An 18,546-nucleotide genomic window follows, 5' to 3' on the forward strand; every position below is an offset into this window, starting at 1 on the left:
CATTACAAAAATTATCATCATAAGTTACATCATGCGAGTATAAACATGTTCTACTACTATCTGTAATTAATATCCCGTCGTACAATTTTTTTTCTTAATCGAGTGTACTTGTCAGTGGGAAAAGAGAAAAGAGCAAGATTAAACAAGCATAGTCACAGAAAAATGACTGCTACCGAGGAAACGGAGCCGTTGATATCCACAACACCGACAACTTCCGCCGGTAAAAGTCAAAGGGTCACTTATCATGCAATCTCCTTTGTAAGTACGATAAGCAGAATATGATCCAATTATTTATTTTACAAACGACGACAAATCAATTAAATCGAAATCATTTTCTCTTAGATTGTTTTCGGTTCTTCGAGCTTATCTTTTATCTTTACATATCTCATTCTCATGCATATGCATCGTGTAATGTCATTTTTAAACCCCAGCATCGACGACATTTACGTCTTAATATGGCTTCGTGCCAGTCTTCGATTCTACCAAGAGCGATTGCGTGTCAATCAAAGTTATAATTCAAGCAAAATCGGTCAATTTAATCGCAAATTAGCCGATTAAATATCAAATTTTTGTTTAAAATTGATTTATTAATTCTTTCTTTATTTCTACCAAATATATCATCGAAAGAATTCAAATTTGAGAGAGAGAGAGAATAATCAATGATAAATAATTACTCCAAAAATGATTTTGATAAGTGGAGAAAAAATAGTCATTCTTATGCAATTATGCGCAAAAATTTTAATACATAATTTAACATATTTATAATTTTTTATTCGAAGCTTTTTTATTACACTTAGAAAGATGTTAAGAATTTGAAAGACGCAGTAAAAAATTTGTTTCGAAAGTTTTTATCAGAAAAAAATCTCAAAATTAGTGAAAGAAATATTAAAAAAATATAGTAGATTGAAACAATTTATCTCAAGCAATGAAGAGTAATTAATAAAAGCATGCATTTTTACAATACGTTATTATTTACACTAAAATATGTAGAAAGAAAATAGAAGCTCTATTGTTACAGGAAATAAACGAAAGGGATAGATTGCACGACGGAAGCCCCGAGAATTCCTTTAGTCTAAAACCGATTTCGAATGCGCCGACAGGCGTGAATTTTAACAGCGAAATCTCCACCGACAGAATCACGTACACGTGGAGCGACGTGAATGTCTATTATAGCACGAAAACCGACAGGATCTGGGATCGATTGATGTTCAGACCTAGTAGGTCCATCGCCCAAAAGCACATATTAAAAGATGGTAAAAAGAAACGAGAAACAAAAAGAACGATTGTATTTCTTTTTTCTATATTCGCGACAGTTTCCCGATAAAAAAGTCCATATGTAATCATGTATAAATGTATGAATAAGTCCATATATGTTTTCTTTCTCTTATATTATACTCTATCTGTTTATAAAAAAAAAGAATAATTAAAAAATAATTTTTGCATTGTTTTTCTTAAGGTTTACAATTAAATGTTCTACATATAATTACATATAAAATATTATAATTTAGTCGCAAAATTTTAGTTGTTCTAAACAAATTAAGCGAAAATTATTCTTTTAATTATTTTTCAATTATTCTTATATATATATCATTATGTGTGTGTATAGAATTATACGTATACATATAATTTATACATATAGAATATTATATAATTTAATCGCAATTTTTATTTTTATTATTTATTTTATTATTAAATTTTATCTTTATTATTATTCTAATTATATTTTCTATAGAAACCGACAAAAAATATATAAAAGAGGAAATAATTATATATATTCTATAATTATATACATATATTTAATCAAATATATATTCTATAATTATATGTATTTAATTAGATATATATTCTATAATTAGATATATATATTTATGTATGATTATCCCATATGGACTGTTTTTAGGCTTGTAAAATGTATATGTGTGTGCATATATACGGAGTTCTTCCGTATTTCAGAAAATAAATCGACATTCTTTTTAGTGTGCGGAGTGGCCTATCCTGGCGAATTGCTCGTAATCATGGGCGCATCAGGTGCAGGTAAAACGACCTTACTAAACGCATTGACGTTTCGCACGACGCGCGGAGTTTCCGCGTCCGGTTTAATGGCCGCCAACGGTCGGAGGATATCGCCGGGCGTCCTCACCTCGAGGATGGCTTACGTACAGCAAGATGATTTGTTTATCGGCACATTGACAGTGACAGAACACCTAATGTTTCAGGCGGCGGTGCGGATGGATCGGCACGTACCTTGTCACCAGAGGATCAAGCGGGTCAATGAGGTCATCGACGAGGTAACGCGATGCAGGATGCTCATATACGTATATTCCATTTTTCCCTTCACGATTATACATTTTATACATTAAAAATTTATTTAAAAAATCAATTATATATATTATAATATATATTGTAGTATATTATTTATAGTATAATATAATATATATTATATTATATTTTGTTTAATATACCTTATATATTGTATTATACATACTATTATATTATAAAATTAATTATTATTAAAAATTATTAAATTTTATAAACATATTTAAACTTATTAAAAATTTAAAATATTTAAAACTTATTAAAAATTAACTTCATTATAAGATAAGTCTTTTAATTCATTCAGTATCAATTATTACAAATACTTAGAATAAGTACCGTCAATTGTTTCTTTCATAAGCAGCTCGCCCTTTCGAAATGTCGAAACACCACGATAGGGATACCCGGTAAAATAAAGGGTCTTTCGGGCGGTGAGATGAAGAGATTATCCTTCGCTTCCGAGGTACTGACCGATCCGCCGCTTATGTTCTGCGACGAGCCGACATCCGGCTTAGATTCCTTCATGGCTCATCAGGTTGTTTCTATCTTGAAGGCTTTGGCGGGTGAGTGAGCCGCGATAAGAGCTGCGAGCAAGTTATATCTCGCGGTATAAAGATATAATAAACAAATTCTAACAGCAAGTGGTAAAACGATTGTCGCCACTTTACATCAACCTTCGTCGGAGCTGTTCGCTCTATTTGATAAAATTCTGTTGATGGCCGAAGGAAGAGTCGCCTTCATGGGTACCACCGCGCAAGCTTGTTTCTTCTTCAAGACGTAAGCTTAAATGTAAAGTAAATAAAACTATCAGATTCGTATTTTTAAAAATGAAAGCTCATCCGTTACGATGTATAATATCTCCCAGGCTTGGCGCGGCTTGTCCCAACAATTACAACCCTGCCGATTACTTCGTGCAAATGTTGGCCGTGGTACCAGGACGCGAGTTAGCCTGCAGACACGCGATCAAAACGACGTGTGATACCTTCCGGAATAGCGAATACGGCAAAAAGATCGTCACAGAGGCAGAAACAGTCCATGGCGAATTCGAGAGTTCCCTCAAGTACTACGCCAAAGATCCCGGTCGCTCGCCTTACAAGGCGAGCTGGTGCGAGCAGTTTCGCGCAGTCCTATGGCGATCCTGGCTGTCAGTGATCAAGGAACCGATCCTCATCAAAGTTCGCCTCCTACAGACTGTCGTGCGTTTTCCTCCCATGCAAGCACAAATATTGACGGCATAACTATTTTCTTAAATGGAATCAATATATTGTCATTATAGTAGCAGAGGCTTTAATTATAATTATAATAGTAATGAAATCTTACTGAGAAGAATCAAATAATAATAATTGCCGATTTTTCGATGAAATTTTACTAACATAATCAGTCAAACATGGAAGAGGTTTTTCATTTAAGATCAGTCATTAATCAGTGATATTTTTATCGATTCATTTTAAGAGAGTATCACCTCGTCCTTCCAGTCTTTATGTGAAATGATGAAAGATACTTTTTCTTCGCTCTATTTATAAAATTAAAAATGACAAATTATATCAACAGATTTCACGAAAATTAGAAAGGAACAAATTTCAATTTTTTGCCACAGATGATCTCGCTATTGATCGGTGTCACTTACTTCGGCCAGCATATCGATCTGGATGGCGTGATGAACATTAACGGCGCTCTGTTCGTTTTCCTTAACTGCATGACTTTCCAGAATGTCTTTGCAGTTATTAATGTGAGATTTCGAGATATAAGTCAAGTTGCGTTTACAATTTTTATTTCAAGTCAGGGAAAATGCTTAATAAAGATCGAAACGAATCCATATCCACAGGTATTTTGCGCCGAATTACCGATATTTCTTCGCGAGCACAAAAATGGCATGTATCGCACCGACGTCTACTTCATCTGTAAAACACTGGCGGAAGCACCGATATTCTTAGCGATACCGCTGATGTTTACCATCGTCGTTTATCCCATGATCGGCCTCTATCCCGACGTGAGGCATTTCTTTATTACCGCTGCCGTATTAACTCTTGTAGCCAACGTGTCGACTTCGTTCGGTAAAAAAATTTACCCGGAAAAAAAGTCCATAAATAATCAAATATAACTATAATAAATATAAAATGTTTTCTTTTTCTTATATAAGCTCTCTGTACAGCTCTGTAAAAATAACAAGAATAATTTTTTACATTCTTTTTTTTTTAGAAAAAGTAAAATATTTTTAAACTTCTTCAAATATCAATATTTGTAAAAAAAAATATAAAAATTATTCTTCTATATAATTATTTTTAATTATTCTTATATTTATCTCATATATTTTATATATAATTATATTTATATTTGATTATATATAGACTTGTTTTCCTAAACAAGATAGCTTTAAACAGTCTCGCGTGCTCAATCTCTTCATTTCATTCCCAGGCTACCTGATATCCTGCATCAGCAACAACGTGACTACGGCTCTCTCCGTTGGTCCTCCGGTAATAATACCGTTCTTGCTGTTTGGTGGCTTCTTTCTAAATACGGCGTGAGTATCGGCGAGAATTATTTTCGACATTACACTAATATTTAAGATACAACTGATTGACATATTCGTGTGACAGATCCGTGCCGTCCTATTTTCTCTGGTTCTCGTATCTGTCCTGGTACCGTTACGGCAACGAGGCTCTTTTGGTCAACCAGTGGTCAGACATCGACTCTATAGCGTGCACCACAAACAACATCACGTGTCCGAAATCGGGACGCACCGTTCTCGAAACTTATAATTTCAGGGAGGAGGACTTCTCGATGGACATTCTCTGCTTGTTCGCGCTTATCGTGGCATTCCGTCTTCTGGCGTTTTTCGCCCTATTGTCAAAAACTCGTCGTTCGAAATAACGCATATCATCATCGTTGTTTTATGGAACGAACAGTTTTGCTCTTATTGCGCTTGTAACATACTTTTATAATAAGTATTTTTAACAAAATCCGAATGTTTATTGTCAGAATCCTCCCATTGTCAAAAAATATTCGAAATAAAAGAGAACGAGTCGGGCATGTAGATTTTTTAAATTTGCAAATATGAGAGCCATTAAACATACTTTTCACGAGTCTCATTCAGGCTATCGATGTTGACACACGCCGACCGCAAAAAGACGACGTAATAGGAACTGGAAGAAACGCACCTCCCTCGACTGCTACCATACGTGTCGGCGTTTCCTGTATCGGGATTGACCACTCTCTCGTTCGCGTCTAGATACTATTACAAACCGGTTGCTATGTATACCGTGCGACCGCATGTACGAAGGAGAGATATATAGGACGTAAGAGATAATATTAGGAGACCTTCGAGAGAGTGCATCGTAAAAAAATCTGATGCATTCATATGTTTGCCGATCCTGCGATATTGTTCGCGGTCTACTGATTACGCCGAGATTGTCATTCGGATGGAAATAGGCAACGCGATACGAAAAATACGCAGTTGTTGTCTCAACTATAACGCCAATCGTTGAAAACAATGCGTAACAATTCCAATAGAGGATTGGCTGCGTCTCGTTCAACTACGTGTAGGGTTTCGGTTTTTGATTACAGTAAAGCCTGAGTCACGAACGAAAGGGACAATTTCCGGAAGCCTCGGGGTAGGTGTCCTACGCGAATAAGCTATATTGATTTGCAAGAGTCGTCGGTGTCAGATTACACCGGTCATTAATCTGTCTCAATTTCGATATCGATTAGGAAAACATGATGTTATAATTTTGCGTTCTAAAAAAATTTAATAGAGAAAGGATATAGTTTGTTAAAACTCAATCTAATTGATACTTAAAGCGTTATATGTAAGAAAAAGCAAGATACGTTCTTTTTATAAATTCTAGACGAATTTTTGATATTGATAACCGTTGATCGCATCGATGATATTCAACAGGAAGAGAGTTAAAAAAGGGAAGCGAAGTGCATCAAGTGCATCGAGTGGTGGTAGCAAATATGACGCGAAACCTGCAAGTCTCGCTTGCTTTTAGTTGCCAATCTCCGTCTCGTGTCTCGTTGTCGGTTTCCCGTCCTTCGCATTACTCGTCAAAGTTTTCAAGATTAGTGCATCAAACAACTCTGTGTGTATTGCATAACTATTTCGTTCAATTTGTCTTTATAATTGTCTTTTAATTGTTTGTCGGGATATAATTGATGTGACCTGTACCATTCTCATATTGTAAAAATATTTAAGGAATAAGCAATAGAAGATAGAGAGAGAGAAAATGGTGAAGTAATCGATGAATTTTTTGATGTAAATAAACACGATAAATTTATTCATACATTTTATGGTATACCAATTTCTTTTAACGAATTAATTATAAAATCTTCAATTAATTTGGCCAGATAACATGTCAATTACAATATCTGTTTTAATCTTTTTAATAAAAAAAAAACAGTTAAAAATATTTGACATATCATCTGATCGATTTAATTAAACACTTATTCACTGAAAAAATCATCATACCAAATAAATTTGTCACTTATTTGGATCGGAAAAATTGTCATCATTTCTTCTTCACTACTTTTCTCGGTTAAAATGATTTTTTTTTTCTAAAAAAGACAGAGAAAAAAAGAAATGTTAATATTTCTCTCTCTTTCTTTGCGTGCAAGAGATACTTGGAAAATTATCTTTTTAAAAAAATTATTTATCATTTTCAAACTATGCTTTCTTCTAATATTTCTCTCTCTTTTTCCCTCATATCAAGGGCAACGTAGGAGAAGTGCAAAATGCTTTCTTGGCAAAATTTGTCCGTTTACGCGATGGATCGAAACCGACGCACCGTAAGCAAGCAGCTCATCAATAACGGTAATTCAACACACGTGTATTAGATCAAATAAACATGATGTGATATTTGATTATCATCCTCTTTTTCAGTCCGAGGTGTCGTACGACCCGGCGAGCTAACCGCGATTTTAGGAGGCAGGTAAATTATTTACACTCATCAACGTAATTGTGATCAACTGGCGTATCATTCCTAATTGAAATCCTCTCTCCTTCTCTTGATAACGCAGCGGTGCTGGAAAGAGCTCGTTGATGACGGCGCTGGCATTTCGCACAGGATGTAAGTATTTATTTAAATTATTTTCTCTCTTTAAAAGAATCTCATAGAATTTTATATTTTAATGATATATTGAAAGCATTCTTAGAATTCTTCAATTCAAATATCAAGTTAAAATTGTTTAAATATTCTCTGAATATTTTTAAACGAAAGATTTGAAGAACTCGTCTCTTGCTTGCAAATTGACAGCCGACATCGTCGTGCACGGCGATATTCGCGTCGACGGTGCATTGGCTACCTCGTCATACATGAGACGTCACAGTGGCTTTATGCATCAGGAAGACATGTTTATCGACACAATGACGGTGCTCGAGCACATTTGGTTTATGGTAAGCTTCAGTTTTTTCCTTTTCCCCTCAAGCGTCTCACATTTTCAACGTGTATCTCCTCATCAGGCTAGAATGAAACTAGACGGAAGAGTCCACGTGTCTAGCATTCGGCTGAAGATCGATCGTTTGCTGAGGGACCTGGGTCTAAAGGAGAGACGCGATGTTCGCATCGGCGGCGGTGATGATGGCAAAGTCCTCTCGGGTGGGGAAAGGAAGAGATTGGCCTTCGCTACTGAAGTACATACATATCTATTTTATCTCCATCTAATCGAATTTTGTACAAAATCTCTCCTCGCAGTTGTTGACAGACCCTGAAGTACTGTTCCTGGACGAACCGACGACGGGACAGGACGCGCATTCGGCCGGCGTCCTCGTCTCGCACATGGTGTCCTTCGCGTCGAGAAATCGCACGATCCTATGCACCATTCATCAACCAAGTTCCGTTATCTTTGACAGCTTTCATCGTATAATCCTTCTAGCCGGAGGTAGAGTGGCATTCGCTGGTACCGCCACGCAAGCGATACGATTTTTCTCCAGGTATGTCCTCTCTTGAATCAGTGAAAGTAGTCACTGATTGAAGCAGGAGCAAAAAGTACTCATACTTTGCTTCTCTGTCTCATGTTTCATTGATTAGCAGCAAGATTTCATTAAAAAATCAGCCAGTACTATCAACTGATTTTTCTCAATGAGATATATTTCATGGTTTAAAAAATATAAAATATAAAATTTATATAAAAATTAAAATTTATAAAATATAAAATTTAAATTAAAATTTATAAAATATGAAATTAAAATTAAAATTTATAAAATGTAAAATTAAAATTAAAATTTATAAAATATAAAATTTCAAATTTACATAAAAATTTAAAAATATAAAAATGTAAAAATATAAAATATAAAGAAATCATGATGACTATCTGTGCTTTCTTCTTTCTTTTTAATCTAAATTAGAGAGATGCTGTCTTAGAAAATGTTAAAATAAAACATTGTCATTGCTATTCGTAGCCAAGGCTACGAGTGTCCGTGCAATTATAACCCGGCCGATTTCCTGGTAGCAACTTTAGCGATCGCTTCCGGCGACGCGGACGGTAGCGGAAGAATCGCGCAGAAGATTTGCGACGCGTATCTCACGAGCGAAGCGTGCAACGAGATTGACGTTACGCTGCAACAGAAAATCGATAACATTCGATTGCAACGCGTTGTAAGTAAACTAATTAAGAAAATAATTAATAGTAATTTAAAAAAAGAAATAATTAAAAAGATTTTATTATACCTTATTTCTTTGTTTTAGGTCAAGGGAAATACTTGCGAATTACGCTCCTTGTAAGTACCTTTTTTTTGCAAAAAAAGTATGTCAAAAATTATATTGAAAATCTCAAGGATGATTTGGTGACTTAATTGCGTTCTTTTCATTTAATTCGTATAAACGCAATTTATCGCAGCAAAGAACCGCACTGCTGGCTTCGACTTTACTGGCTAATTCATCGCGGATTTCTGCAAGTTCTGCGGGATCCTTCGGTACAATTTATTAGGATACTGCAGAAGATCGTAAGTAATCGCAAAAATATTTTAGATTAGTATTTAATAATAAAATTATAATTTTTATAATTATTAAAACTATATGTATGTATGTGTGTGTGTAATTTTTTCTAAAATACTGCTCTATAAATATAAAGTGTCCAAGAACCACCGAAAGTCTTTTTAATATCAAATTCTCTGGCCAATTTCTCTTAAGCAAAAATGTCGATAATTTCTTAGTTATTAGCGATTAAAAAAAGAGCTATTTGCAAACTAAACTTTCTGCAACTAATAAAATGCATTCTTCAGTTAATTTCCGATTAAGTTTACCTAATAAAATTTTAATATAAGATTTAATTAGATTTACAAAAATATGATAGTAAAAATTAGAAGCTTATAAAAATAATGATCTTGCTCAATATTTTTTTTATTAGCTAAGGAAAAATCTAAATTGGCCAAAGAATCTATCATTACGAAAATATCCGATGATTTTGAAACACTTTATATATATCCATAATTCATTAAAAAATATATACATGTAATTAAAATCCATTATAAAATCCTAATCTAAGATACGTACAAAAGAAACTTTACTATGGCCCAAAAAAAATTAACGACGAGTCGCATAATTGATTGCAGAGCGTCGCGATGATCGCCGGTCTGTGCTTCATGGGTGCCATCAACCTCGATCAATTGGGCATCCAAGCTGTGGAGGGTGTCATATTTCTCCTGGTAAGCGAGAACACGTTCTTTCCCATGTACGCGACCTTGGCGTTGATTCCGCAGGATTTGCCGCTTCTGTTTCGCGAGTACAAGGCGGGCATGTATCCCGTTCATCTTTACTACGCGGCGCGAATGATATCACTGGTGAGATCATCATCATCATCATCATCCGTCATTTCCCCCGAAAATCGTGCGCATTACGCATTTTGAAATTTTCAGATACCGGGTCTGCTGGTGGAGCCGATGCTATTCGCCGCGATTATCTACTGGATCGCAGGATTACGTCCTACGATGGGCGCTTTCGGCTCGACTATCCTGATAGTTGTACTCACGATGAACGTATCCACCGCTTGCGGTAAGCAAAGGTGACATCAGCTGATCGTTCTAATCATCTAGATTTATTCATGGAACTTTTTGTTTTTCTCAGGATGCTTCTTCTCGGCCGTCTACAAAAGCGTGCCACTGGCAATGGCATATCTGGTACCTTTCGATTATATTTTCATGCTAACTATGGGTCCTTTTATCAAACTTAGGTATTTATCATCGTTAGATAAAATTATAACATATATATTTCCGTTATAATAAAATATTTAATATATTTCTGTCAATTTTTAAAGGAGTTATTAAAAAGAAGATGAACGTTTAGGGAAAGGATATGAAGATCTTCTTTTTCTAAACGAGAAATTTATTAATTAAATCGTGTGGCAACAATTTTATCACGATTTTAATTATAATTTTATTTTCAATTATTTTGAAAAATTTTTGCACAATCCTAATATAAGTAACTTCTCTCTTCTTATTCCGCGATTTTATATCATAGAATCTTTCCTTTAATCGTTCTCTTTATTCGATAATTGACAGCTCATTACCCGTATACATACGATGGGTAAGATATTTTTCCTGGTTGCTGCACTCAACGGAAACTCTCACTATTGTCCAATGGGAAGGCGTACATAACATATGTAAGTTACATCGGGCATTACACATGTATATACATGTATATGTATGTTTTCCCACGAGATGTATAATGATCTGTTTGCTGTAAACAGCTTGCGAAACGGTCGAACTACCCTGCCTCACCGAAGGAACCGAGGTGCTGGATCGCTACGATTTCGACGAGCACAACTTTTGGCCCGACATCATCCTTATGGCTGTCATTTACATCACCTTCCATCTGTTGGCTTACATCTTTCTATGGAAGCGGTGCAGGTCGAGATAAATGGACCGCGAGCAAACATTAGAAACAAAATGATTGAAAAGCAAAGGGTATTGACACTTTATAATTGATCTCTGGTTTCTTCCCTTGATCAAGATTTAAGAAGTGTGTCCTAATCAGGATATTTTTCGCGTGATTTTTCGATCCAAAATTATAAGAAAAAGTTGAGAAAAAGTACATCGAAATTTGTATCGAAAGTTAATTGCTCTATTATATAATCTCTATCAAAAGAACTATCATTATGTATTGCGAATGTATGATATGATTGTAAAACTATGTACTATATTTAGTGATTATTATTAGCTATAAACTGAGAATCCCACAATAATAAATTTTTGTTTTATTTTATTTTTATTTTCTTTTCATATAAGTTTTTCCAAAGAGTAATACAATTTTTAAATAAAGGCATCGCAAGATATAGTTTCAATGTTTCGACCTTTATTCAAAAAAAGATATTCCATCATGACATTCTAAATAATTTTTATAACTTTTATTAAAATTTTTATAATAAGTTCATAATAATTAGATATATGATATTCTAGAAAACTTGATGCATGATATTTTATTTTAGATTAAAGATATTTTCCTCGAAATAGAATACAATATATTAGTGTTAAAAAATATAAATATAATTATAAAATTAATATAATAGTAAATATAAATTAATATAATAGTACAATCAAATTGAAAAAATATATAATATATAATACATAATAATACATAATATGTATATGGTAATAAATAATACATAAAATTGTTTAGATCTACTATTCGATTGATTTACTGCGCATTCTCAATCTGAATTATATTTAAATGATCGAGAAAAAAAAAAAATAAAACGATCGAAAGTATCGCGATCGAATTATATATTTAACTTTATAAATATCATTAAAAACATTCTTTCAGTCGATGATCAAATTAAATTTCCTCAAATTAAATACAAAATAAATATCAGAGTTCGAGATCGTGCGCGTTTCGCGCGATTATATCGGCAGTGCACGAGAAATTTTACCGACGCGAAACGTTCTTGTAGAGAATAAATCATCTCGCGATTTCGCCGACAGATGGCGCGACCGACCCGTCCGTTTCCACGAATACAACCAGCGGTCGGGCATTCTCCATCTGGTGGAAAGCGGCGTTTTCGCGGCGAGAGCAGCGCCCTCTCGATTTCTCTCCGTCTCTCTCTCTCTCTCTCTCTCTTCCCCGGAGCGAGTCTGGCCATGTTACTGACACGGCACGAACGTCGTTCACCGTCATCGCGCGAGGTAGTAGCGTAGTAGGTACTCTTTGTAGTTCCGCGGCAACAACGACGAGGACGACGACGTAGCTTCCAAGTACTCGAATTCGCGAGAGCCGACGTATCACGCGTAGCGCGACCCTCGCTCCCAGTAGCCGCGTCATGTGCGTGTCCCTAGTGCCGCGGGATTGAGACCCCCTTCGTGTGTCAGAAGGAAGAGCCGGGAGGAGGGAAGAAAGGATCGAGAGGAGAGGCTCGACGGACCCTCGGCGAGTATAATGCATCCCGGGACGGCGGCCGCAGCTCGCCGCCGACGCGACCGCGGGCTCCGGAAGAGGCGCCAGGCCAGGTCGTGCCCCCGACCGCGCAGCAACGACTCCGACATCGCCGTCGGACGTGGATGAGAGGAGGCGTCTCGCGTCTTCGTGTGCCAGCGGAGGCGCTGCGAACGGCCGCGAACCGCGCGCGTAATATTTTTCTCTACGAGGTACGTATACGTTTTACTACACGTCGCGTATCGTACTCCGATACTCCGATTTTCCCGCCGACCTCTTTCCGACCCTCGCTTCCCCTCCCCCTCCCCCTCCCCTCCCCCCGCGATTAATAGGGATGCCAGTGAATCTCGCATTTTCGTTTCTCTTCTCTTTTTCCTTTGTTTTTCCTTCACGCTCGACGCTCGCGATACAGATGTGGGGCACAGACGTATATACACATGTGCGATATCTCCCCGCGACTCCGAAGGATCCTCTCGTGACATCGTTATCTTTCGGCGATCTCGCGACTTTACTCGTCTTTTACGTCTGTCAGTCGGGAAGAGATAAAGAAATCGTCGCTCAAACGTGCTTTCTCTGTCGAACAATTTTGTGTTTATTTTATTTTATTTCGCCGAGATTAATTTTAATAATAGAATAATATTAGGATATCGGAGAGTGAAAATTTTTTAATCAAGGTCTCATGGTCTATTTTATTTCGCCGAGATTAATTTTAATAATATTAGAATAATATTAGAATAATATTAGGATATCGGAGAGAGAAAATTTTTTAATCAAGATCTCAGGCTCTATTTTATTTCGCCGAGATTAATTTTAATAATATTAGAATAATATTAGAATAATATTAGGATATCGGAGAGAGAAAATTTTTTAATCAAGATCTCAGGTTCTATTTTATTTCGCCGAGATTAATTTTAATAATATTAGAATAATATTAGAATAATATTAGGATGTCGGAGAGAGAAAATTTTTTAATCAAGATCTCAGGTTCTATTTTATTTCGCCGAGATTAATTTTAATAATATTAGAATAATATTAGAATAATATTAGAATATCGGAGAGAGAAAATTTTTTAATCAAGGTCTCGTTTATACAAGATCTCGTTGATATAAAATGTTCCAAGATGCGGAACATGGCGTATAAAATGTATACATGTATGCATATTGTATAAGTATCGTGGAAAGGCATAATTTCCACTCGGCGCTCCCGGAAATGCAAACAATGTGAAGCGCGATTTTCGGCAGAAGACGAGAGCTGTTTATCGGAAGCGGATCACGATGACGGATGTCGCTCCATAATAATAAACGAATACGTGCATGCACGTATTACACGTACGTAAAAGCGCATCGAGGGTACGTGCGTGGCTCGTTGTTGCACAAGCTCGATTTCGCGAAATAATATCGCATATTCGAACGAAACAACGGTAACGAGACATAAAGATCGCTGATAATTTTATCACGTTTCAGCTGCTATTAAAATCGTGTAACATTGTATTCTAGTTATTAATATTTTTTTCTTTAAAAATGTAGTCGATAGATGATAGATAGAGCATGTATTTCTCACTTGAATGCCTTTGTTGCTTTCGACGATGCAGAAAATGAGAGCAAAAAAATTCGCGTTGTCAAAATTTTAATCATTTATTCATGGAATCATATGTGTAATTTTTCTGGAAATTCTGAAAATATCAAGACGCGAAAATTCGCGATAACTTGCGAGATAAATCACGTTTTCTATTTTTTTCTTTTTTTTCCGATATGTACATATTTGAATATAAAATATACAGAATATCTCGTAAAGAGTATCAAATTCGCAATCGAGTTAAATAAAACTTGGGTATACATCGGAGAGCGCAAATTTCATTTATATATTCGTTCCGTTCAACGGCAGTTTCCCCTCTGATCGCATCGATCGAAATTATCACTCGATGGGTGTGGCGTGTGTATGTGTGTATATATTTGTGCTTTTCCACATTCAAAATTAGAGATAACAGCTCGTTGACGCGATTAATTATCTATCCGATATGCCATTTTTATCGAAATGGCAACCTGGGGTACCTGTAGATAAATTCGTAATTATAAATTTTTTCGGGATCTCATTTTTATTTCATTCGGAAATTAAAGTAAAAGATTCCGAAAAAAAAAATTATAATAACGAAACGCTTTTTTGCGAGTTTCGCTCTCCAATCGGATGTAGCCGTAGCGCATTAAATGGCTTCGTCGATGGATATGCGTGTCTACACGCGACCATTGCGTTGCTCCATTGCGGTTTCCACATGTTTTTTTTCTTTTCTTTTTTTTTTTTCGTTCCCGTAAGAAACGCGACTACCCGACTATCTCGAGGAGAAAAGTCGACCGCAGTTTTACGGCAATTACGACCAGTCGAGTTATTCGTGCAACCGTATTTTTAATCGATATGCAAATTCAGCAGGGTGTACACTACCGGGAAAAACCTGGAAAACCTGGAATTCTCAGGGATTTTTGTTTTAACCTGAAAATCAGGAAATTCTCATGGAATTTTATTAAGACTCGGAGAATTTTTTAAAAATTACTTTGATCATTTTTTTATATTATAAATGTAAACATTCGCTCTGTGTAGAATATCTTGAGCGACATCGAGCATCTATTGCAGAGCAAGAAGCACTTAAAAAAGGGAAGAACACTTTAGAGGTGAAAAAATTAGAAAAAAGCATTAAAAAATAGATTATATTATAAAAATATATATATATATATATATATATATATATGTATTTGAATAAATTTTTGCGTTGTCCAAATTTTATTAAAATATATTTAAGTTTTTTTTTTTTTTTTACGTACGATAAATAAACTTATTTTACAATTATATTTATACAAATATTTTAATTATACCTGGAATTTCAACAAAAATACCTGAAAAAATCATGGAATTTTCAGGGAATTTATTTTCAAGATTCGAGTGTCCACCCTGTTCAAGAAATATACGGAGTCTCAATTTTAGGCGGAAAGGCAAAAACTTAGTCTAAACTCCACGAGCCAAGCTCTATTCCTGACGCTTCCCTCGAGGCTTCATCAATCTCGTTCCGGTGACAAATGCGCAAAATGAAAATATCATTACGCTGGTGGCACTATTGATAGATAAAGCGAAGTGAATAATGCACGCTCTCGTCTGTCCTTCGCTCGCTTTCTCGCTCCATGCACGACGACGTGGTAAATGTGAAGGGTAAGGGAGCGGCGCAAGGAAAAGATACAGAGGTTGATATAAAAGCGCTAAGAATAGGGATGTTAAGAGTACAGGGGATACTCGACTATATCTTCGCTTTTCAGCGATTTAATGCTGTACTTTATCGGAGCCGATATTACTCGGAGATCGATTTAGCCAACTTACTCATCGAGAGTTCGCGCGTTTACATGTTACTTCCACACTCGCGATCCCCGCAAAAGTTTCTCCCCCGTGATTTTCTTGGACGGTTTACGTAATGTAATTGTATAAATAGCGTAAGGAAAAAATGAATACTTTTCCCCGACTACGTCGTTGGGCGTTATTAAATTTGTTTCACTTTTCATTCGATTATTGCAGTTTCTTTCGCAGCGCGAGATTATCGTTATTGCTTTTCTCACGGCGCAATTACGTTCTGCTATTGTGCATATGCTCCGAAGTTATTAAATCCGTTTCACTTCGGTGTTTTCATCTTTATTACTTCTCTTTTACGCGCTGCGGTTGAAGGAAATTAGATTAAGATGCTGCCATAAACACGACATCTCGTGGTCTGTTGATATCGACATAGTTTAACATTTTGCTTCCAAGTGTCAATTCAACTTATATACACGTGAGTAAATAACTTGAGTTTACATTTTTATATAGATACTTTGCACGAAAATACCTCGCGTTAAATAGTTGAGTTTTATAATATAAGAATAGAGAGGGAGCGGAGAATATTCTAAACAATGTCTACACAGAAAAAAAATAAGTGTCAAATCAAAACTTATATACTTAAATTAACGCTTTCATTGTTTCGTATATATGCAATAATTTATAATCTTCTTGAAAGAATTTAATTATTTTAAATTTCAACAATATTTTAGTTTTATTTCGATATAATAATTGTCATCTCAAGAATATACAATTATATAATTATATAATATTTAATATATATTAAATATATATTTAATATATTATATTATTTAATTCTACTTTAAGAAAATTATAATCTTTGATTTAAAAATGTTATTTTCTATCTAACATTGTTTCCTTTCCATTCAAGAAAATTAAATCTTAAATGATAAGAATGTATTTTTCTTGATTGAATTACATAAAATGATTTCATTCAAGCAAGCAATTATTCAAGCAATTATATTTTTCTTTAATTAACGCGATATAATCTCAAGATATAATTTCAAGATTTCCATGTTAAAACTAAAGATATTTTCAAAACAAGAATGTCCTTTTTTTCTGTGTATTTTTATAAATAAATAAGAAAGAAATTAATCTCTTTACATTTTAAACTTGTATCAATATATAATTTCTAATTTTTCTTCCATATTTTCATATGATTTTTAACGCATGTGTTTTGAAAATCAATTTCTCAATTTGTAAGCGCTTTTAAAAAAAACATAAAAAAGTTATTATATAATCTAATAGAGTATTGTATTACAATCTAGCTGATTACGTTTTAATCAAGAAAACTATCTCGTCGAAGGAATATTGATAATTATTAATCAATTCTTTTGTGAGTTATTTAAAATTAAGAAGTCCAAAAAAAGAAATAATTTCACCTAATATTCAATTTTTACATTAAATTCTTGCTCGAAAAATTCGATTAAATCTGATAAAAGAATCGTGATTTTCATTTATAATTTAAGATTTTTTTAGAGGAAACTATCTGTGATAAATTTTTATTCTAAACTTTAATTTTTCAAGTAGGGACTCTAAAGTCGGTAAATAAAATGTCATGCCGGCTTGTATTTTGATTCTTTTACTTTTACGCTTATATTTACGTTGCGTGTTATATGCAATATCGAATAACATTTCACGTTATGTTCAGGCTGACTTGTCTTGCGATACATCGTCAGCAGATCGCCCTTAACGCGGTACTACGACTCGCGTAAATCGACTCAACAATATTCGACCTCTGTCTGTGATAAGCACGTTCTACGTGCGTGCGTGCGTATGTACGTGCGTGCGTGCGTGCGCGCGCGCGCGCAAGATGCCTTTCGTTTCTCGCGTGAAACCACGTCAATTCGCTTAATGACGTTAATTCTACGGATGCCAAGATGTCGTTCAAGAGAGAACTGCTAGCGTGGATTCTCGATCATACGAGGTCGAAGTAAATAGCCGGTCGCGATTCCATCGAGAAAATCGTCCAAAGAAATATCGCAATTATTAATCAATTTTTTGTGAGCGATCTAAAATTAGGAAGCCTAGAGGAGAGATGGATTTTACGCGATATTTCTATATTTTAGATTCTTGTTCGAGAAGCTCGATCAAATCAGATGAAAAGGATTTAATCATGATTTTCATTTATAATTATCAATATTTCCTTATCCGATATATTTTATCTGATACATTTATCTCCTCCCTCTTTTATATCTCTTATTTAATTTTCTTTTATCACATTATTGTACATAACATTCATAAAAATTATTCACCGATAAAGTAATTTACTCCTTGAGACACTATCTATATCTCAATATTTTTAAAATATGATATTTTCACTTTATTAAACACAATATGAAATAATTTATACAAATATATAAGAATATTTTCGAGTAAAGAACGCGAGACTTATCTCGTAATTTGTCAATCGAATCGAAAATCTCGATCGTAATTAAAAAGACAAGCATTTTATCAAACATTTTTTCCTCCCCGGCAATATTAGCGTTAAAAATTGCAATTTGGTCGG

The 18,546-nt window shown here is 34.8% G+C and overlaps 2 protein-coding genes across 6 annotated transcripts in view; both read left to right on the forward strand.

The window, feature by feature from the left end:
• The first annotated feature begins 129 nt into the window (after positions 1 to 129).
• LOC145973172 (ABC transporter G family member 16) lies at positions 130 to 11,586 on the forward strand. Its single transcript, XM_083102410.1, has 25 exons — positions 130 to 258; positions 1,019 to 1,253; positions 1,978 to 2,288; positions 2,678 to 2,876; positions 2,952 to 3,090; positions 3,179 to 3,509; positions 3,911 to 4,042; positions 4,139 to 4,367; positions 4,729 to 4,834; positions 4,911 to 5,173; positions 5,824 to 5,924; positions 7,030 to 7,120; positions 7,190 to 7,238; positions 7,327 to 7,376; positions 7,527 to 7,702; positions 7,769 to 7,939; positions 8,001 to 8,239; positions 8,708 to 8,903; positions 8,994 to 9,025; positions 9,145 to 9,250; positions 9,860 to 10,087; positions 10,163 to 10,298; positions 10,371 to 10,476; positions 10,805 to 10,905; positions 10,993 to 11,586. Exons 1-25 carry the CDS (start codon positions 163 to 165, stop codon positions 11,160 to 11,162), a joined length of 3,993 nt encoding a protein of 1,330 aa, XP_082958536.1. The 5' UTR covers positions 130 to 162; the 3' UTR covers positions 11,163 to 11,586.
• A 787-nt stretch (positions 11,587 to 12,373) lies between these two features.
• Positions 12,374 to 18,546, forward strand: part of Rhogap19d (Rho GTPase activating protein at 19D) — a 32,784-nt gene continuing 26,611 nt past the window's right edge. For all 5 annotated transcript variants that reach the window (XM_083102146.1, XM_083102150.1, XM_083102148.1 and 2 more), the window contains exon 1: positions 12,374 to 12,883. The gene's annotated coding sequence lies outside the window, so the exon portion shown is untranslated. The remainder of the gene's footprint in view (positions 12,884 to 18,546) is intronic.

Source organism: Camponotus vicinus, unplaced genomic scaffold (assembly GCF_025532165.1).
Source record: "Camponotus vicinus isolate PSW18456_S1 unplaced genomic scaffold, iyCamVici1.0 SCAF_6, whole genome shotgun sequence".
In the NCBI taxonomy this organism is placed as follows: Eukaryota; Metazoa; Arthropoda; class Insecta; order Hymenoptera; family Formicidae; genus Camponotus; species Camponotus vicinus.